The 20,955-nt window shown below is 41.4% G+C and overlaps 2 protein-coding genes across 7 annotated transcripts in view; one reads left to right on the top strand and one right to left on the bottom strand.

Moving 5' to 3' along the window:
* Positions 1-16,952, bottom strand: part of usp24 (ubiquitin specific peptidase 24) — a 31,757-nt gene extending 14,805 nt beyond the window's left edge. For 2 of the 6 annotated variants that reach the window (XM_034147758.1, XM_034147760.1), the window contains exons 1-35: positions 16,519-16,952; positions 13,293-13,461; positions 13,004-13,071; positions 12,755-12,898; positions 12,074-12,199; positions 11,702-11,737; positions 11,540-11,605; positions 10,380-10,445; positions 10,025-10,099; positions 9,746-9,904; positions 9,545-9,659; positions 9,263-9,366; positions 8,891-8,998; positions 8,695-8,790; positions 8,450-8,611; positions 7,246-7,338; positions 6,478-6,585; positions 5,784-5,933; positions 5,377-5,508; positions 4,808-4,919; positions 4,623-4,699; positions 4,376-4,516; positions 4,018-4,071; positions 3,792-3,925; positions 3,579-3,645; positions 3,347-3,457; positions 2,588-2,686; positions 2,127-2,300; positions 1,952-2,037; positions 1,723-1,864; positions 1,391-1,540; positions 1,184-1,281; positions 948-1,043; positions 306-528; positions 3-165 (exon numbers count right to left, since the gene is read on the bottom strand). In XM_034147758.1, coding sequence (XP_034003649.1) covers positions 3-165; positions 306-528; positions 948-1,043; positions 1,184-1,281; positions 1,391-1,540; positions 1,723-1,864; positions 1,952-2,037; positions 2,127-2,300; positions 2,588-2,686; positions 3,347-3,457; positions 3,579-3,645; positions 3,792-3,925; positions 4,018-4,071; positions 4,376-4,516; positions 4,623-4,699; positions 4,808-4,919; positions 5,377-5,508; positions 5,784-5,933; positions 6,478-6,585; positions 7,246-7,338; positions 8,450-8,611; positions 8,695-8,790; positions 8,891-8,998; positions 9,263-9,366; positions 9,545-9,659; positions 9,746-9,904; positions 10,025-10,099; positions 10,380-10,445; positions 11,540-11,605; positions 11,702-11,737; positions 12,074-12,199; positions 12,755-12,898; positions 13,004-13,071; positions 13,293-13,461; positions 16,519-16,797 — 4,183 coding nt within the window. In that variant the 5' untranslated portion in view covers positions 16,798-16,952. The remainder of the gene's footprint in view (positions 1-2; positions 166-305; positions 529-947; positions 1,044-1,183; positions 1,282-1,390; positions 1,541-1,722; positions 1,865-1,951; positions 2,038-2,126; positions 2,301-2,587; positions 2,687-3,346; positions 3,458-3,578; positions 3,646-3,791; positions 3,926-4,017; positions 4,072-4,375; positions 4,517-4,622; positions 4,700-4,807; positions 4,920-5,376; positions 5,509-5,783; positions 5,934-6,477; positions 6,586-7,245; positions 7,339-8,449; positions 8,612-8,694; positions 8,791-8,890; positions 8,999-9,262; positions 9,367-9,544; positions 9,660-9,745; positions 9,905-10,024; positions 10,100-10,379; positions 10,446-11,539; positions 11,606-11,701; positions 11,738-12,073; positions 12,200-12,754; positions 12,899-13,003; positions 13,072-13,292; positions 13,462-16,518) is intronic. The other 4 variants (XM_034147761.1, XM_034147759.1, XM_034147762.1 and 1 more) reach the window with 4 other exon arrangements.
* A 1,157-nt stretch (positions 16,953-18,109) lies between these two features.
* Positions 18,110-20,660, top strand: bloc1s2 (biogenesis of lysosomal organelles complex-1, subunit 2). The gene is made up of 5 exons (XM_034147972.1): positions 18,110-18,297; positions 18,529-18,645; positions 19,000-19,119; positions 19,210-19,314; positions 19,800-20,660. Exons 1-5 carry the CDS (start codon positions 18,132-18,134, stop codon positions 19,829-19,831), a joined length of 540 nt encoding a protein of 179 aa, XP_034003863.1. The 5' UTR covers positions 18,110-18,131; the 3' UTR covers positions 19,832-20,660.
* Positions 20,661-20,955: the final 295 nt, after the last annotated feature.

The raw sequence follows: 20,955 nt of genomic DNA, 5'->3' as shown, positions 1-20,955 counted from the left end.
ACCTGTACTGCTGACTCTGGTGCGGACTCCCTGCGGCAGAAGGGAGCTGTGGGTCTCTCTGATTGGCTGCGGGCTGCCGACCAGGTCCAATCGGCCGGCTGCAGCTGCCCAGGTCAGACGCATGAAACAGGCCACAGTGGAAGTGAAGTCACCCACCTCCATGGTCTGGAAAAGAGAACATTAAATATGTAAATGTGTAAAGTATGTAGTAAATAGTAAATGTAGTAGTAAATGTGTAAATATGTAAAGATCAATCTGGGTGCTTAATGAATGGTGTGTTTGTCATGGTAACAAGTGTGTTTCACCTGAATAGCTACACGAGCGGCCGGTACGATCTCCTCCACTCTGATGGAGGAGCGCTCAGAGAGAGACATCTGTCGGTACGAAGACTTCTCTGGAGTTCCACAGAGAGACAGCTGTCGCCCGGCCCGTCCAGCGTTACGAAACGGACGAGATGACAGCGACTCGCCATCTCTGATGACATCATCATCCAGCGCTGCAGGCATGCTCTGCCCAACCAGAAGAAACCTGCAAACAAAGACAGATAAGTATAAAGTCTGAGTCAGTATGTGGCCATGAACTCAGATAATGAGAGGACAATTACGCCAAACAACAGAGGTGAGTTTGGCAGATCTGCTCTTCGCTATCAGAGCAAGAAGCTCAGTATCAAGTTATATAAGCCGCTGTAGCTCCACTGATTTGAGATTCTAGGAGAAATCATGACTATAATCAAACCAATTATGCAATTATAGTTGTGCTGCCTTAATGATATTGTCATTGTTGTACAGTAAAGTATTCATTTTCTCTACAGAGATGAATATTTGTTTTCTGCCCGGGGACAAGAGATGTAAATAAGCTCTAAGCTAACTCTGGTAAGATACAAAGCTATGCACTTTCTGTCTTAAATCAAAACATATAGCCCAGTGTGTGTGTGAGGCATTTTATACCTGGCCAACTGAAGACAGATTGAGTAGACTCCTTGTCTGGTCTCATAGTCCACCTCCGATGGGATGGAATCTCTCTGCATAACATTCACCACCAGACTGCAGAGGAAACACAGAGAAGTATTACATGAAAGCTTACGCTAGGTGGCAAATGTGGATCAGTATGTGACGCAGTTTGACATGTCAAACTCCAGACATACACAACACTTTTCATTAACAGGTCTGTTGTACTCCGTTACCTGAGGCCTCCTGCTTTAAGGAAGTTCTCACAGAAGGACTTGCTGCTGGTTTTGGCCATCTCATCATCAGAGGTGGGCATGAGCTTTGAACTCAACACCTGAGACAGAGAGAGAAGAGGGAGGGAAACACATGTTAAGCTACTAATCTTTTGTGTGTGATGTGTTGAAAAAAGGATGCTTGATGCATGATGTTGTGTGTGCACGTACCTCCAAGTTGTACAGCACTCTGAAGGTGGACATGCCCGGGGCAGAAGACCTGAACAGAGACTCTAAGATGGATGCAGCACTCGGCGCTTGGTGCTGCTGCTTGGAGGACATAGACGGAGAGCGAGAGCCTGTACCCTGGAACAGTGTCTTCTATATCAAGCAGACACAAGGGAGTTAGGCAAATAATTCAATGACAGATGATGGAGAAGGAAAGAATGTGTAAAGCAGAGAAATGAGGAAAGATGGATATAGATTGATTAAAACACAGGCAAAAGCAAAATAAGAATGTAAAAAGAGAACTGAGAGCTTGAACGTTAAGCCATGGTAGTTACCACACGACCTGAGCGCGTCACAGTCTGATGTACCTGGTGGCTCCAGACGCTGGACTCTTTGGGAACAAAGTTATCGAGAGCATCCTGCACTTCTGGGTCTGTTGGAATCAGCAGCAGCAGCTTCCTCACACGAAGAGTGATCCTGGAGATGAAAACACACTGACTGATTAATATTCAGTCGGTGTCTGTCTTGTTGTCAACAAGGTGTATGTTAATGAACCACTCTCACCTGGTTTCATCTAGATTAGCCAGCTGGTAAAGCATCTCGAAAACATTACACACTAAAGCCATCACCACACCGGGCAGGGATTTCTCCTGGAGACAGAAAAACATGTGTGTCAAAAGCAAGAAAACCAGAGTGTGTCCACAGTTTTATCAGTGCACAGTCACGTCTGATGTGGTACCTGCTCCAAGGCGTAGGCAGAGTTGAAGACTGCAGAGCTGGAGCTGCTGGAGGCCGAGGCCGAGGACTCGGAGCTGCCAGAGGGGGTGCCGGTGCCCGAGCTCTTCACAGTGAGGCTCTGCTCGTCATTGAAACCCAGCTGGGACAGCAGCTTCTGGTCCCGGTTCATGGTCATCTAAAACATGGAGGAGGAGCAGTGAAGGGACGGAGTGAGAGAAAAACGGGGACTGAGGTTGTTCAAAGCTGTGTTTCCCCTGCCACACTGTAGATGCAGCGGAACAACCTGCTAACAATTGTAATGCTCATGTATTTTTTGTTTTGAATGTGTACCGGCTTCAGGGGAAACACATGATTGAGAGAGGAGTAAAACACTTGAATGAAGGAATGAAAGATACAATTGTGTTTTTGATTAAAAAAAAGAGACACAGAGTCCCTGTCACAAACAGACTCATTGAGACTTACCACACTGTCGTTAGCAAAGATCTGGACATTATCCACCGGACAGCTCAAGTGCTCAGATATCTTCCATCGGATACTTCCTATTGTCTCATTGCTGTGCGTCTGCAGGACACACACACAGGATTATTTATTCTGGAGATGTAACTCTACACGACAAAGGTGAACTATAGGGCATTAGGAAATATGGCTGTAGCAAATAGTTCAAACACAACATTAGAAATTCTAATTTAAAAAAATCAACATTTGTATGCTCTGCAGCGTTCAGTAATGTTTCCCCGTCCAGCTGCAGATAAAGATTATGCTAGACTAATATTATTAGCATAATGCTATTTGTAGAATTAGATTCCAGTGGTGTCTGCGTGTGATTGTTTTCCGACACAAACATATCCACTAACTCCAGCGTGTGTTTTAATCCATACCTTCTGGCATTCAACCTTTTCAAATAAATGTTCTCAGTTAAATCTCCCACTTGTTGCACTGAAAGGGAGGCAAGCGCCAGTATTAAGAAGGCAGTCTAGCAGCAATCTAACAGTACCATAAATTACGTGTTTAACTTCACGTGTATTTATGTTGACTTATTAAAAAAGATTCAAATATGTAATGTGATGAACCACTTGAAGATGACTTTGAGGATAATTTTTGTAGGGAGATGACGTTAAAACAACAGATGAGACATTTTAAGCTTTGTTCAAACAACATTTTGATAATAAAAAATAAAAGAAGCCATTCAGTAAAGCCCTACTAGACAAAGTTGTACAATACCTCTAAGGTGAAAGTGTCTTTGGTTGACTCGTAGGTGATGTGAAGAGCGACAGGGTGTCCATTGAACGAGGCCCCGTGAGGTAGAATAGTGCGAGGAACTGAGTACAAATCCTACAGAAACAAACACACACAATAACTCTATGTCCTTGCTTCTCATATATAACAAACATATTGATTGTCAACATAATAGACCCTTTAATAATGAAACCTTTAAAGCCAATAAGATGCCTACCTCTATAGTGATGACGTAGCGTTCAGCCAGTAGCAGCAGTCTTTCGATTATCACCAGCTTAGTGGATCTACAGATTAATATAAACATAATCATTTCAACAAAACCGAAAAATAAAATGTTTTAGTAGCCAAGGATAATTTTACTCTCTGTAATGAATAGGAGCAATCGTACACAAACATGGTTAAAAAAGGTTTTAAGTGACTATGCTCTTACCCAAACCCCCCTCTGTACCTGGATGGTGATTGTACAGATGTGGCCACAGTCGGCATGGCAGTGGCCGTCAGCATCTTGGTCGCCCTGGTAACAGCATGTGTCAAAGTAGGCCCTCCGAGGGCCGAGCTCGCTGCCTGGGAGGGAAACAGAAATGAGCTTTCAGGTGTTGATTACTGTGAAAGGACACAATCACTCCGCACAGTAATCAACATTTTCTGCCTCTTACCTCCAGTCGCTTGTAACAATCAGCAATGAACTTCTTGTGCAAAGACACAGAATCCTGTGAGGAAGTAAAAGTTAATATTAAATGTGCTTTAAGGTTTCAAAAAGGTAGACAACAAACCAAATCATAATTGTGTTAACACTGGAATTCTGTAGTTCAGTATTTGTTCTTTTCAAGCTTCACTACATACCACAAAATACTCCTATGCATCAGGAGCTTAATGATGTCCCATAATGGCTAACACAAGATGTGCAGCATCTTAAAATACACTGTTATTCTCAAATGAGGTGACGCACATGAGAGGATGATACGACAAGAGTGAGTGAGCCTCAGGAGTATATACGCTCGCACATATACTGACCTTCTTCATTTTGGGATTGAGGTTGGTGTAGCTATATGTGATAATTAGCTGGATTGCTTCATTGGCTATTTCTTCATCAGGGGTTTCCATGGCGATGCGCCAGATAAAATCCATCCCTGCCAGGTCAAGACGCTCCACACACTGAAATCAGACCACATGTGTTATACCTCTATACATATTGTCAGTGCATATCAGCGCTCACTGAGACGAAAAATAGTCTCAAAACTAAATGTGAGGGAGGACTGACCAGCTGAGTTCCCTGGCGTTTGAGGCGATGGTCACAAAGATTCACGTTCTCAAAGAAGGTCTTGAACAGATTGAAACCTGGGAAATACAGAAAACAGGTTAAATGCTGTATCACACACTTATTCATGAACTATTCCTGAAAGGCTGTAATGCTGTTGTCAGTGCATCTCTTGCAGAGTGTCTCACCGTTCATGGTGATCTCATAGGGCTCCAGCTTTAGGATCTTCTCCTTGAAGAGCTGCTGCTGAACATCACTCTCGAGGTCATGCTGTCCTTTGGTGAACCACTCGAAACACATCTGCACACATCGAAACATTATGTTCAAGGTTACACTTTATTTTAAATTTCAGTTGAAATGCAAACATATACACCTAACCATGAAAAGACAACATTTCACACTGGGAGAGAGGTGGGTGCTCAAGGTCAGTGCAATAAAGAAAATAATTTAACAAGACTTGACTTCTGTACACAGTGGCTTTGCTTGGAAGATTTTTTTACAAAATGTACAGCAAACACTCAAAACAGCAAGATGAACAAAAAAACCTGCATTATCATGTTCCAAACGTTTTTTTATTATATGAATGTACATTTCTGCATCTGTCTTGAATACTGTTCTAAAATAAAGCAGAGAACGGAGCAAACATCAAATATTTGCAGTGCCTTTGTTCCTCCAGAGCATTCATCTAGGGAAAACTGGTTGCTAATCAAAGACACAACCAAGGACAAGGATTACATTTGCATAACTGTGATCATACCTCACGGTCGAGTTCACAGACATCCGGCCCCGACACCAGGCACTCCCAGAGCTCCTTGGCCCGGTTCCACACCAGGTATAGGCTGGCCTCCTGGAGGAAGAAGGCCAGGAAGCGCAGGTGGCTGTCCAGATACTAAACACATAGATTCAGAGAGAAGCATGTCATCCTGACCCTCAAACTGTCAACATACACTGTGCTGCTCCAGTATGATTACTTCCTGTTCCAAACCAACCAACTCCAATCAAATTATACCTCAAATGACATTACTCATATCACTTTTAAATTATGGATTGAAACATCAATGGTTTGCTATACAGCTCCACAGAACAGCATCAATGTAATTACACTGGATATAACATTTAAAACAATTTGGATATAGCACTGGCTACAAAAAAACGAGAGTATACCTCCTGGTAGGTGTACCGCCCGTCCACCAGAGTGGAGCCTGAGAGGCCGCTATTTCCCGCCGCGGTCACAGCCAGCCGATGGCAGCACACGAGGGATCCTGTGATCAGTTTCACGATCTCAAAGTTCTTCTTCAAGTCTTGAATGATGCTCTGTTGGGAGGCAGGGGAAAGTTAGCATCTACTATACCATCATTTCAAGATGTATTTGTTTGAAGCCTAAAAGCTGTATTCATAAAGTTGAAACTCAAATTATAAATACATTTGAATGTTGAGCAGCATTTTTTTTAAATTGTGTGTCTGTTGCAGGTAAAGATTAGGCGACACTAATATTATTAGTATTATCTTTGTAGAATTTAATTTGATCCTTTTGAACTTGTGTGATCCAAACATTTCTAATAACTTCACATTGTTATAAGGTCGGAAAGTTGAAATGTTTAAAAAGATTGATGTATTTGTTTCTAAAATTCACAACATCAAATAAATAAAATATAAATTGTTTGCACTCCTGCTTGCTTCACACAAAAGAAGGCATTCAGCTGTATCAACAGTGCTGTAAAGCAGCAATCTAAAGGAACCTTCAATTACATTCATATAACCACAACATTTCATTTTAGGGTGAAGAAGTCATAAAATAGGAGTTTAAAAAGAAGCGTTGAATTTAAAAACAATGTCTGTTTGCACGTTTCTGTGTTACCTTGTCCTGTTTCTGATAGGTCTGCTTGATGAAAGATCGGGTGATCTCGTGCAGCTGACGGAGAGCAGGAACAACCCACACTGCCTGAGGAGCGCTCGGCTGAGACGCCTGTTAAAAACACACACACACACACACAAAAGATAATGATATCCCGGCAGTGTGGCAGTACAGCAGAGTGAGCACACACACACACATGTGCAAATCAGATGTTATAAGGGGATTGCTTTGTCATCACAGACCCACTGTTTGTGCAGTTGTGTAAACCAGGAGGAACAGAACCAGAGCCAGGGAGGTAAAACATTGGACGAGACTTTGCCGGTTTAAATATGCTTAGGTTTAAATGTGTTCCCTTACACCCCTTTTAAAGGCCAAATTAAATATCAAACATGTTCTGTTTTTATGTATCCAAGGCTCTGATTAGGTTCCTCTGTGCATGAGTAAATGTGCGGCACTTCCACCAAAGCTGACCATTCATCCATAAGCTAAATCACTTTTTAAACCAGCCAGCGCGCCCCAGGACAAGATCAACACCACAGTGTAATCATTAGTCAGTGCCAAGGCCCTCTCAGTGAGGCAAGCAGAAGATTAACACACACACCTGGTTACACTACCTGCTGTTAGAAACAAGTGTGAAATTATCAACCTGTGACCAATGAAAACCCTTTGTGGTCAAGCCATCCTCCACGATTGGTTTGCAGGCGTGAAGCAGCGAGATTTTAAAACAGATTTTTCAGTGGAATTATGAATTATAGGAGCTTCTTCTCTTACTTTGGCCAAAGAGTTAGCTTTCTTCTTGCTCCAAGTGCCGGTAAGAAATAAGCTTTGAGTGTCGCTGCCTTTACAGTCGTCCTGATTGTGTGTCTGGAAACATACATTTTATTTAAGGTGCACTGAACAAAAGTTAACTAGTCCCCTTCCAGTATTTAAATAAAAAAATACACATTCATTCATATCAAAATTACTTAATAATTTAAATATCCAAAAAATAAATCTAGCCTATTTGGTAACAATCTACTTTAAGTTTGGCTATTTATCATTAATAAGTAATGTATAAACACTTTATAAATAATTTATAATATATGCACTTGTAATTCCCTATGAGGATATTTTGATTAGAATGTCAAGATATTCAGTGTTTATTTATGTACAGTTTACGTCAACAATTATACCATCACCTCTAAAACATAGTTTACATTATAACTGTGTTTTATTATATGGTCATTTATGAACCATTTATACACCAGCCTCCACTCACCAGTGCCCAGAGAAGGAGTTTGAAAAATACATGAATCAACCGTTCTGCTAATGGCTAATAAAATGGTGTAGAACATGCTATCATGCATGTTATGTACCGTTTAAGGTAATTGTTGGTGACTGTTCAATAATAACTTGAATCAATAAAGTGAAAGTGCTCTTTTAAAGAACTGACTTTCATCACAATATATGACGTTTTCTTGAAAGATTGGAAATAAGTGTAATCAAGTGACATCCACCACTTCGTTACATTGTTTCTCTGCATGGTCAGAAAGAGAGGAAATAAGAAATTATTCTCGATAATCGAATATTTAAAAAAAAAAAATTATGATAGACTATTGTTGTCAGCCAGAGTTGGCTTTTCTCCATTATTCACTGCAGCTCCAGGGACACTTGGGCAAACTTAGATAAAAAACAAACTGAAGTAAAAAGGTTATGAACTAACAGCGGCATGCTAACTTTAGAACAAAAGTGTCACAAGAAGCAGAAAAATGTTGGGGCCCCCATGCAGTCGTTTCCTTATAACATGTCGAGCTGCACTTTTTAACTGCACAAGGAACAGTGATTTCCTTTCTGTACGAAAGTATTCTAAACAACCCATATGTTTACTATTTAAGAGCATCTCCTGTAATGACCTTGTGAAACACTAAACGGCAACAAACACTCGCCCACACATCTACAGAGACAATGCTAGGCATCTGTAGCACGTCTGTCTCACCTTCTTAATGTCCTCAATACATTTAATGATGTAATTGCGTTTCACGGTCTCCTTGACAGCGTAGGCGTCGCTCAGGATCCCCAGGTGCTCCTCCAACGCCTGCTGAACGAGACTGGTAGGCAGGCTGGGGAGGTGAGCCAACTCCCACAGCACCTCCAGCACCTAAACACACACTTCAGACTTTAACAATGAACTCTAACATACTGTGGATTTTCATATCCAGAATGACAGATATACCAACCCACCTTCCCAGTTGTGGTTTCAGAGCGAGCCTCTCTGCCGATCCTCCCGATCAGACTGAGCAGCTTCTGCCTCACACGGTCACTCTCAACCTCCCAGCTCTGAAAACACATGCAAACAGATTATTAACACTAAACACAGAGGAACAAACAACTCTTCATTGAGCCAAGTTACTCACAAAATGTCAGAGACGGCACTGACCTTCTGTATGAGGGCGAAGAGGTGGGTGAGTTGATCAAAGCTGAACTTCACAGCAGCAGCGGCGATGATTGTATGAATGTTTTCTATCACAGTTGATGACTGGCCCGCCTGAGATGATCACACAATAATCAACAGATGCATCAAAAGCAGGACATTTGTTATTTTATCTCATAAAATATGTGCTAACAATTGATATAAATACATACAGTATCAATTATGTTTTTAATGTACATAATTATGCAAACAATTCAGTTTTAAAGTTTACATATTGCACAAGGAAAACATGTTCACACCATGCTTAATGAAAATAATAAATAACACACACAAGACAGTGTTATTACTGTTATGATGTGTGTGTGCTCGGGTGCTGACCTGGATTTTCCAGATCTTGGAGAGTTCGTCCAGGGACAGTTTACTCCCCAGCAGCTCAATGATTCCCTTTATTCTCTCACAGTACTGAGCCTGGTCGATGTTACCTGGTGCATAAAGATATTTAATGACCACTGTGAATACTGTCAAACAAAGGCCAAAAGCCAAATTGTTATGATGTCTGTCGTGGTTACAAAGTTCAATGCTGTTTAAATGTTTTGCAAAGCACTTTGTGACACACTTAAATTGGATCATCTCGTGGAAGGAAGTGATGGATATTCTTACCCTCCAGCGCTATTGATAGGACTGAGTTCTCCACCAGCCAGTCCAAAAGTTTATCTGTGTCAATGGCATTTTTCACCGTCTTAGACACTGTACTCTCCTCTATCAACTTTGTCACCTGAGAAGAAGAAAAACAGAGTGCAATTTCAGTTAATAAAACTGATCAAATTCAGATTTGAGAGATGACTTCCTATAGGAGCTGACCTCTTTGAGGGAGTTCATCTTGGTAGAGAAGTGGGGGGTTTTGAGCATGCGCAGCAGCGTGTCCAGACGCAGGTCGTCCACCACAGTAACCAGCTCCCTCTGGAAGCGCATACACAGCAGCTTGATGGCCGACAGCAGATCTGGGATGCTCACCAGACGCTAAGGAACACATGAGGAACCAAGTATAACTAGGGAGGAAACAACTTTTTCCGTCCCGATACCTTTTCTCTGTAGATTGAAATGATATCAATCAAAAGAGGGGGACTTAAAAAGCACTACCTTGTCTTTTAGGTCCTTTTCCTCCAGGTTCTGCACGTAGGTGATCATCTTATGGATGACTGGATCCAGCATGGGCTAGGAAAAACAATATGAAATGTTGATGGCCAGTGCAGCAGCAAAACAGTAAGAGGATATAGCACATTATACACATTTAAATAAGTAGGAGGGACATATAAATAAACACAACAGACAACAACAAGGTTACACAGAATATAAATAAGCAGCATATGAATAACAATAAAAGGAGAAAGAAGAGAGAAAGTAGCAGCGATTGAACTAATTGAAAAGGATATTAAATAAAGATCTTCAAATAGTACTAGCATCCAGTGTGTGCGTGTGTGTGTGTGTGGCTCACCTGGACGAGGCTGGAGTTTAGGTATTCTGCACCGACTCCCAGAGGCTGGACCAGAGCCGACACACACTGTGTAATCAGAGGGAAGGAGAATAACTCAACATGACACAAACTAAAAAGGAAACCAGTGATCATTACCAGCTGAGTGTGACTAACTATGATAAGAATCTTTCATTCCAACTCAATTTCATTTGTAGGAGTGTCTACATAATTGTTCCTGCATAGTTGTGAGTGGGATGCATTTATGGGTGTCACATTTGATGGTTTATCATGAAGACATACACAGAGGTTTATCACTCATCTCAAATGGAAGTGTTAAGGCACGATGTCACATTAAACTGATACTGTGTGTTCACCAGTGCGTGTGAGTGAGAGTAAACAGATGTGTGGTTGAGTTTCTAATACCAGAGCCCAGCTGTCAGTTGTCATTCATTGCTAAATCACGGGAGCTTAATGAATGGTTCCAGTTTCTTTTTTTTCTGGCAATCATCCATTTCTGCTTCTGAGCTCCCCTTCATCCTCTATTCACTCAGTGAACCCCCCCTTCCCCCCTCCCCCGCCTGCACTTGACTTCCTGCTCAAAGAAGACAAATGAATGACTCAGCCCTGGGAGACAGTATAGGAGTGGAGCACTCCCATTATCTTTTCTCCTTTCACTTTCACTGTGTCTCTCTCCTTTTCCTCGGGGTATGTTAGGTATCTGACAGCTTACACACTCTACTGAGCTCCCACTGCTACTGGAGAGTAGTCTTTGCCTTTTTAATATGCTAATGGATCGAGCGAATGTGTTTGCGTGTGTGAATGTGTGCGTCTGAATCAATGGCTTTGCACTGCGGTGGTTCCGGCCAGGTTCCCAGAAGGAAGCATCAGTACAAGGATGCCTCAGAACACATAACACAACAGAGCGTTTTGACCACACTCAGCGGGGGGATGAGAGGGTGTGTTTGTGTGTAAGTGAGTATTGGTGGGAAGGGGAAAGAGAGAGACATTCAGTGCACTGCAGCTGAGAGCAGTGGTGGTAAACATGGTGACCTTTCGCCTGCAAACGCTGTCTCAAAGTCTGTCTACCATCCCTAGGGTAGCAACTATCTCGTTACTCTTAAAATATGTTAGTCCATTTGTCAGGAAGGGGAAAAGATCAAACTAAGGATGGTTACTCTTACCGCAATCTCAATTTCGTCTATGTTGAGCTTAGTCTGGATGGCAGTGAATCCTCCCAACTCTCCGAACTTGAAAAGAAAAGAGAGGAAGGAAATGTATGAGGAAAAACTGATGCAATATTAGGATATGTATATGGAAACAATTTCTGGGTGCGCGTTACTCACTCGATTCACCAAATCAACCAGCCAACCATGAGGCTCCTGAAACAGATAAGTTTGTTTTCAGTGGATTTACTCAGCAATGACACTGCAAATTATTGTGACATACACACACACACATTTTTCTGACAGCTGTTGTTTGTCAGTCACACATATTCTGCTGAGCTCCTGTGGCTCAGTTACACAACACGGGAGATGAAGAACTTGTTTGTCTGCCTCTGAATGACTATGAACACTAAACAAAGGCTAATAAGGGAGTGTGTATATTAATACTAGACAGCTTTACGTACTTGCAAGTGCATCTGGATTGATCGGCATATATACACTAATAGGACTCAAGGGTACAGGAAGAATCTGGACACACAAGTTGCCTCTTACTTTCTGATAGCTGTTACTAGGAGACACAGCAAACATGTTGGCCTCTTCTCCAAAAACTTCAGCCCAGCTCCTCTGACAGACCTTCATCCGGTTCTTAAAATGGTACTCATTATCAGGGTTGAAGGCCTGGACACAGCAACAAGGAAACAGGACATACATATATTACATTTCAACTACTCAATGTCACATGTCTGGTTTGAAAGAGGCAACGGACATAAGCAGTTCCTGTTAGAAGTGGTTCAATACCTTTGACAAACTGACAAGATGTAGATGAATCTACAATTATAAAGTAGGATAGCTCCAATTCACTGAGAAAGCACATTAAAGAAATGTCCTTAATTGAACTACCACCACAAAATCAATTATTACATGTCACTTGTTAGACGCTTTTATCCAAAGCGACTTACATACTCAATACTGTGGACAATCCCCACAGGAGCAATTTGGGGTGAAGTGTCTTGCCCAGGGACACAACGACATGCTGACTGCAGTGGGGTTTGAACCTGTGACCCCCTGATCCGAACACATACGCACAACCCACTGCGCCACACACCTCCCTAATCAATCAAAACTTTTTTTTTTCCTAAATGTTTAAGGGTAATTTATTTACATGTATATATAGAAAGAATACAAAAAGAAAGTAGAAAAAGGCAAATATTAAGAGAGTGAGAGAGAACACACCATAGTCAGGACTCCCATCAGGCCAACTGGTACGGGATCCTGCTTCACCCTCTCTGCTACCAGCTCCACCAGCAACATGAGCATGTTATAAATTCCCTCGTGAATCTCCGTGCCCCATTTGTGTACGGCACTGCTGGTCAGCAACTTGTGATGGGGAACAGGAAAGACAGAAAGGAGGAAGTCAGGACCATGTCTGTAAATGACTTGAGTACTTCAGTCTCTCAGATCTCTGGTATCTGTGTTGCTCACCTTTTTGAAGGCCTCCGGCATGCACCGGTCTATAAATCGTTTGCAGTTCTCATCAGCGTCAGCAAGACCTGACAGTAAAGGAAATGTTGGATTTACATATTTATTTAACATGGGAAAAAAACTGTGACGAAGGAGACAGATTGAGGTATGTAACGCAAGTGTCCAAAATAACAACATGTGAAAAACACCCAACAAAACACACCACCCACATAAATACGTAGATGGAGGGAATTTATTTTAAAAGCAGACCTTTAAAAACAAATGTCATGCCACACAAACATGTTCTTACCGTGCCGGGCGAGGCAGGTGGACGCGATAAGACACTTGCCCAGGGACTCCTCTCTCTTGTAAGGTATGGACCAGTGGTCGGTAAAGACTCGACTCTCCAGCTCGTACAGGTTGGTGGTGGGAAACTCCATGCTGCCCCCTGAGCAGTTCCCATTCTCATCATTGCTCCTCTGTAAAACACACAGGCATGGCATAATTACAACCTAATGCAATGGGTGACTTTATTTCACACAGATAGTCCCCGAGTCCGACATTGTTATAGGACGCTGCAGCTGTCCTCTGCACGAGGTTAATACAAATGGCCTCTGGCAATGATAAAGTCAGACGGGAGGATGCTTGATTCTTTTCCGCCCTTTGGGAGAAGAGCGATAGCAGTCATTGGGGAAATGTCCTTCCCTCACAATCTGCCCTTCGTCCCTGCATCTTTTTCTCCCTCTATTTCCTCATCAAAGCTTTTAAAACGAATCCAGTCAGGGGCTTGTTTTCAAGTGTTTTACTAAGCAATACATACGTGTAAGCCAGGGAGTGAGTTAAAGTGGAATATAATGAACACTGTGCCATGACACTCTCTTGTTGGCAGAGTGGTGCTGCCCACAGTGACCTTTTCTGCTGACATATCTCAACAGGTTATGAAAGCATGTTTAAACTCATCTCACTCAAAAGTCACTTCTTATATGTTTTGGGTTTATGATTCCCAATGCTAAGTACAGGCTAATATTGCTATGAGATCAGAACATGGACAGTGGCAGTAAACTCTATCCCTCCATGTGGTGAGAGCAAACAAAGGTGTTTGAATTATTTACATCATAAAGTTGTTTACATATTCATGAAATCATCTGAATATTCCTGATTATATTGAAGAAGTACATGCCCTGAATTTAAGTGTTAACCAGTGGAACATGTCAGAACACATGTATTACACTAAAGCGTGTCATCATTTTAAACCAGCCTGTGACAAATGTTTGCACTGATATTGTGCAAAGAATTTACAGAATCACAATCTTAAAAGGCTGACTAAGCTTTGGGATTCAGCCATCACTACATTATAAATGACCAAAATTATTACAAATCAATTGTCCATTTTGCCTGTGGTCACGGTTTGTTCCAATTAACACGGCAAGGGTTAAGTCTGACCATTTTTTAAATATATTTTCCCCTGTCAGCATTTACCATGGTCAATGTGTTTAGTGCATACTGATACATATAAAGTGGTGGGACTGATCTAAAAGAAGAAAATAACAGTAGAAAGACAAAGGAAGGAAAAGGCAACAGAGAAGCATCATATTACATACCGCTCTTTCCTAACAAAACTACAAATGACAGATAGATGGAAGAGCAGAAGGAAAGAGAGCAAGAGACTAACTGGTTTAAAGGGGAAAAAAAGTTCAATAGTAACCAAGAGGAGAGATATTATTACTGGAAAGATTACCAAATCAGAACTCACTGAATGGTCAGAATGTGATCCTTTGATTTAAATAACAATGATAGCATAGGCAAGAGAAGAACCTTCCTCTCACAAATAATCATTAACCAGGAGAACAAAACATGACAATAAGCTGCTAAGTGTAATAAAGTTCTCAGTGTTTCAGGACCTAGGGGAAATATTAGAGCTCCAAGGCCCAGAACACATGTCTGTTGTTGCGCAGGACGGTGAGGTATCTCAGCGTGACTCTGTTACTACGCACCCTGCGACCCTCCTGGGTCCCCGAGCTAAACTGCAATGTGTTTGTGTGTAGGGAGACTGCAGGGCTATATTTAGGAGCATAAGGCCATAGACCTATGACATGCCTCTTTAGCACAAATGCAGCAAAGAGAGGAAGTGAAGAAAGGAAATAAAGCACTTTCATCCTTGTAGCTTATTCCCTATAAAGCATGTTTTACTATACCATGAGGGGGTGACATTTCAATTACTATATCTCATGACAAATATGAGTTTTGTTTTTACACAGATTTGAAGATGAAAATTGTACACTTTGGGCTAAGTAGATTTGCAACAACTCCATTATTCACATACAAAATAAGGCTTAGTATCTACAGTAACCTACAGGTGTGGGCTATTTCCTGCAGCTGTAAGTGCCAATTGTTGTTCACACTACACTTACTATAACCGTCTTCATCAAAGTGTGACAGCAGTGAAAGACTTAGAGGAGAAAGAAAGGTAGTGAGTAATGTATTTGTATTATGCTGACCCATAATCACTGCAGCTCAAACAGCCATTAAAGGAATACAACAAGTGGCTGGAAGGTCTGAATCAATAATCTGCCAGGTCAAATGATTTGTGAGTTTCTAAGAGCTGTTGACAGTACCTGCAGGATTTAAAGAGATCTAGGAGAGCAACAGGCTGGAAGTCAAGTACTTGAACGCAAACATCCTCGAGTTTCTCAAGGTGCCAGTCAAAGCAATCTTGACATGTCTTATTTATAAAGGACAATGCAGTTTACTGTTACAACACCACATAAACACAGCAAACTCGGACCACATGATACGACCTGGAGGTACACGTACAGCCAGTAAAGAACCACTGGCTGGCCTTACATCATCTCATGCATCAATCCTAACAAATACTCTTAATTAATAATAAACCAGTAAAACAAATTATGTTGACAGCTGATAGAGCTCACTGAAGAATTATCAAAATGAACACGGATTGCGAAACTGATTTTAGTCTGGTTGGAGTTGGTTAGACTGCAATCTCAGTAGGAGCGGGTGACGCTGTCAGGCAACCTAGAAGCTAACGTTAGCTAACCTTTCAAAATCAGACATAAATGACACAGCCTTACTGTCCACAGGCTGACTTATAGGACTGATAACCCACTAGGATAGTACTGCCAGTGAAAATCTGATTGCAATCCTCCAGAGTGATGCCTGGTCCAGCTACTGGCGCGTTCAACTCTCTAACGTTAGCTAGCCGGCTACTAGCTAGCCGCGTTAGCTTGTAAGTTTAGAATAACCGCAGCGATTTATGTTAGGTCCATAGTTTAAGTAGCAAGGTTTCATGTTAACAGACAATTCCCAAGTCACCATTAAACACTGACATGTTCAGTACGGTAGGACGGGAGAGTATTTCATCTCCTGCTCTGACAGCTCACGTTGGCTGCATGTAGCATTGAAGCTAAGTTTAGCTAGTTAAATGGGCGAGTCCACTGTTTCCCAGTAAGTTGAAACTAATCATGTTCTGTTCCTTCGTGCACTCAGTTGATGCTTAGTGAAACTCTAGTTGCTCTTACCTCACTATCCACTACATCGTGGTATGCGGGTGGGGGATCAAACCCTCCAGTCCCAGTCCGCCCGCTGCTTTCCCCGTCTCCAGTGGAGCCCACGCCGGGGGCAGGCCCGCTCTCCATCGGCTCATATCCATACCCGAGTCCGGGGCTTTCGTTTGTCAGCAGCGCCACTGCCTCGTTTATGTCGTTCTTTGCTAACCGGAGCGCTTTCCTTATCACGTCGGGGTCTGGGAAACCCATGCAGAGGAGCGTGGTGATGTGCTGCTCCTCTTCGGTCTCCATTTTTGTGTTGTCTCCCGTCTCTCGGACTAATAGTAACGGGGTGTTCGGCACAGCCCTGTAGCTGTGCACGCCGCCATGTTTACAGTCCACTGATGCTAGCCTGTCACGATCGAGCTTCCCCCACAACAGCGCCGCCGACACAGGTGTTGTGTCGAGTTCTGCATGCCAAGAACTGCATGCTTCTCGCGGGAGCGCGCACATGGAAAAGTTGTGCAAACATATTGTGATTTCTAAGAATATTTATTGAGGCAATATTTCATATTGACTGTATCATGTATGGAAGCACATTTTTGCAAGAAAAGACAAGTAAAGAAATAATAACATAATAATCATAGGCATATTAAAACATTTTTAAAAGCAAACAAATATTATAAATTATTATTATTAAAGCAAAAATGTAACTCATGTTATCACTTAGACTTGCTTTCGTAAAGTTAATGACTTTTTTTAAAATAGGTGTATACCTTTTATTATTATGTTTTGCACTGGCAGAAATTGGCTTCGGTATTGATGCGTGCGTTTGAGAAATTCATTTAATTCATTTCCTTTTCATTTACAATTTTTTTTCTTCTTAAAATCAACACTTTCATGACAAATCAGACGACAATGTATCCTGGCAAAACCAATTGTGATATGAGAGGTGGTTTGGCAGAACTAATTTAGCTGCCAAGTAGGCTATAGCTCTTCGGGTATTTCAGATGATGTGTGTGACACAATGATTATAATTTAGGGAAACAGTGCAAATATTGGTTATAGTATATTAAAAAAACAATGAACTTTTGGGGAAATAAATAGTAAAACGTTTATATTTTATTTAAGGAAAGAATAGACGTATTGAATAGCCTATAGTAAATTACATTGAATAAATGCTGGAGGGATACTGAGATTTTCATTGCCAACGACTGCTTCTCTCTTGTGCATAATTGTAATAAAGAACTTGTCATTTAAAAGAAAATGTAAAACACGTTGTAATTCATTAACTCTCAAATTCAGTGTTTTTTTTATGAATTGGTTTCTTTTACATTGAGTCTTGATTAAATGGAAAAAGGTTGAACTATTGCTATGACTGCAGCCTTCAAACAGATGACTTAATACCGAGGTCCTAACCTTGGACATGTTTACTTTTCTTGCTTCTTGTTTACACTGGGTAATTACATACAGATTGAAAGGCGCGTTATAATAGTTACATTAGTAAAACATAGTATTAAATATTAATTAACCGCACATGCCTTACATTCCAACCTCATCAGGGCGTGGCAATGCGCGTGGTTGTGGTGGCGGGCGGATGTCACGTGAGCCTCAGCTCACGTGACACAAGTCAAAACAGGAACAAAATGGCTGCAACGGGAGACGACGCCGCAGCAATGGACAGCATCTCCCGGGCTCCAGCGGCCCAGCTAGCGGCTCTGAACGCGGCTGCAGCCTCCAGCAGTCAGGCAGAAGCCCCGGAGGACGTAGCAGAAATTCCGGCTGTTGTTCCCAAAAAGACCAGCACAAACAGTGAGCGATGTTTCCTTGCAGCTTCCGTAGCTTGCTAATGCTAAAGCAGTATACAGTTATCATATTAATTGTCTTGTCAGTGATGGTTGCATTGAAAAGCATCATTGTCGATCTCTTGACTGTTGTATGTTCTCCTATATTTGGCTTTATTTTATTTAACCATTGTTGACAGAGTTATATTTGAACTGGATTTGCATGTTGTGTTTATCCTGCTGTAATGCTTGTGTTCAGGTGATGGTGGTGTGGAAACAGCTGAGGAGGCTGTGGAGCCTGCAGAGCCTGATATCAATGAGTTATGCGCTGACATGTTTGAAAAGATGGCAATCGTCCTGCAAGGAGAACTAACTGGTATTTTAAAAGCATTTTGCACACTCCTGCTTCTCCAAACATATTTTAGCCATAGCACTGATTTACTGATGACAATACCTTATTGTGCGTTTGCAATGGTACTACAGACAGCTGCAATCCACAACTCATCATCAGAGTTGTTTATAGCACACTGATATGTGCTATAAATGTGATGGAGAAGTGTAATAATAAGTATCCATTATATAAAAATGGAATTAACCACAGCTGTAATGTGCAAACAAATGCACATTGAAGTGCTGAAGTTACTTTTGGAAAAGGTCTAGGAAACCTGTATGATGAATATTTATTTACTCAGTGTTATTTTCTCTCATGCATATGTCTTTACCTTTTCAGGAACTTCTGAGGATTACCGTCTGTTGGAGAACATGAATAAGCTTACCAGTCTGAAGTACATGGAAATGAAGGACATTAGTATCAACATCAGCCGTAACCTGCAGGATCTCAACAACAAATGTGCGTGACACATTATCTGCTCAAAGGCTTTTTTTTGGTCCTTTTTTGTATTCATAAATGATTTATGGCGGGTATGTATGTTTTCTTTAGATGCCAGTTTACAGCCCTACTTGGACCAGATAAATCAGATTGAAGAGCAAGTGTCTTCACTTGAACAGGCTGCCTACAAACTGGACGCATACTCCAAGAAACTGGGTAAGAATTGTAATGTAGAGAAGTTATGTTGTATGTAGAATATGTTTTGTACAATAATCTATTGAGTGAGGCTGATTCTATTGAAATGATTGCAACATTTGTTGGTCAAAATAGTATTTGTAAAACTCCAAAATGTGCTTAATTTACTTAACTGTCGTTAGTGAATGTGTTGTTTGTATTTGTCAATGAGAGCAGAGCCCCATCATGACAGCAGAAATAGAATAGCTTCCTTTCTATTTGCTGGCTATTTTGTCTGGTATGTGTAGTCAAGACCAATAATAGTACAGCAGCTCGTATTGCAAAGCATTATGAAGTCCACCAGCAGATGGTGCTGTGACACCACAGTCAATCCCTAAAGGGAAAATGTTAAGCCTTCAATGAGAGTGAACCATAGGAGTGAACCAATACCACATTGTGTTGCATTTGAACATGAACAGCCATTAGCTTAATAGTGACCACATCCCTGTCTTTTGTTATCTTTACAGAGGCCAGGTTCAAGAAGCTGGAGAAGCGATGAGGAAGAAGAAGAGGCAGACTTTTGAGTTATGATGCCTTCTCACCGACTTTAGCAGTGCCTCGCCTTCTTCTCTCCCTGCAAGTGGAGCCAGGAGCTGCGGGGAGGATGTGAACTGAGACTGAAACAACAAACAGTCAGAGCCACTTTGACACCTAGACAGGACCCAGGAGGAAGCGGCTCAAGTCACATGAATCAGTAGCGAAGTGCTTGGCTTAGATTTAAATCCAGTATCACTGATTTTGGCATCAGTTAAAACAGCCAAGACGATAAGAGTGTGTGGTGGTCACCCAAATCTTTTTGCAGAAACACTTTATGTTCACTAAATCGGCCTGATTATTAGAATATCTTGATTGAGTGGCGGAATCAGAATATACTATTTTTACTACTAAACAAAGAAACCGAGCACATTGACAGAGACTTGTATGACTAGATATAAATACACTATTGTTATATGTAGATGTATACATGATGAAGCATGGTCATATAGGTTTTTTTTATTTAAAGTTCCAGCATTTCTATTTTGATAATTTAAGGATTGACAGATTTCCACTTAGTAATAATATTCCAACATGTACATTGAAATTATTTGTTTTAAAACATTTTCTTGTCCAGACGGTGTGGACACTACCAGAAACTGGTCTAAAAAGAGTCTGCTATAAAAAAGGTTACTGTTTAGACAACAGCTGGAAATGTAACCATCTCAGTAAGCAAGTTTAACATTTGCCGTTTAAAATAAAAGGTATATGGTTTTGAAGTATGTCTAATGGGAGATTTTGAAGCTGAAAACTAACTGGAGTTTTTGTTTTGTTAATAAACCATGTGCATATCATTGCGTGTCTGTTTTATTAAAATAACCAACTACTGACAGCAGATGGCAGACCTGCACCATCAAATATTGTGTAGCTCTGGACAAACAGATTCACTGCCGAGGGAGATTTGAGGCTCAGTCTTATCAGAAGAAAACTGGGAAGACCAACAGAGGGAAAAAGATGACATATACTGGACAATTAAAAGGAAAGGGTGTATGGTTGACTAAAGGTGTGTGTGATGCCCTCTACCTCCTTTTATATTAGCTGTCCCAGAGCAGAACCCAGAGCTCCAGAGGGCAACAGATTATCTAAACT

Source organism: Trematomus bernacchii, unplaced genomic scaffold, assembly GCF_902827165.1.
Source record: "Trematomus bernacchii unplaced genomic scaffold, fTreBer1.1, whole genome shotgun sequence".
NCBI classification, from domain to species: Eukaryota; Metazoa; Chordata; class Actinopteri; order Perciformes; family Nototheniidae; genus Trematomus; species Trematomus bernacchii.
This window is presented reverse-complemented; position numbering and strand designations above follow the sequence as displayed.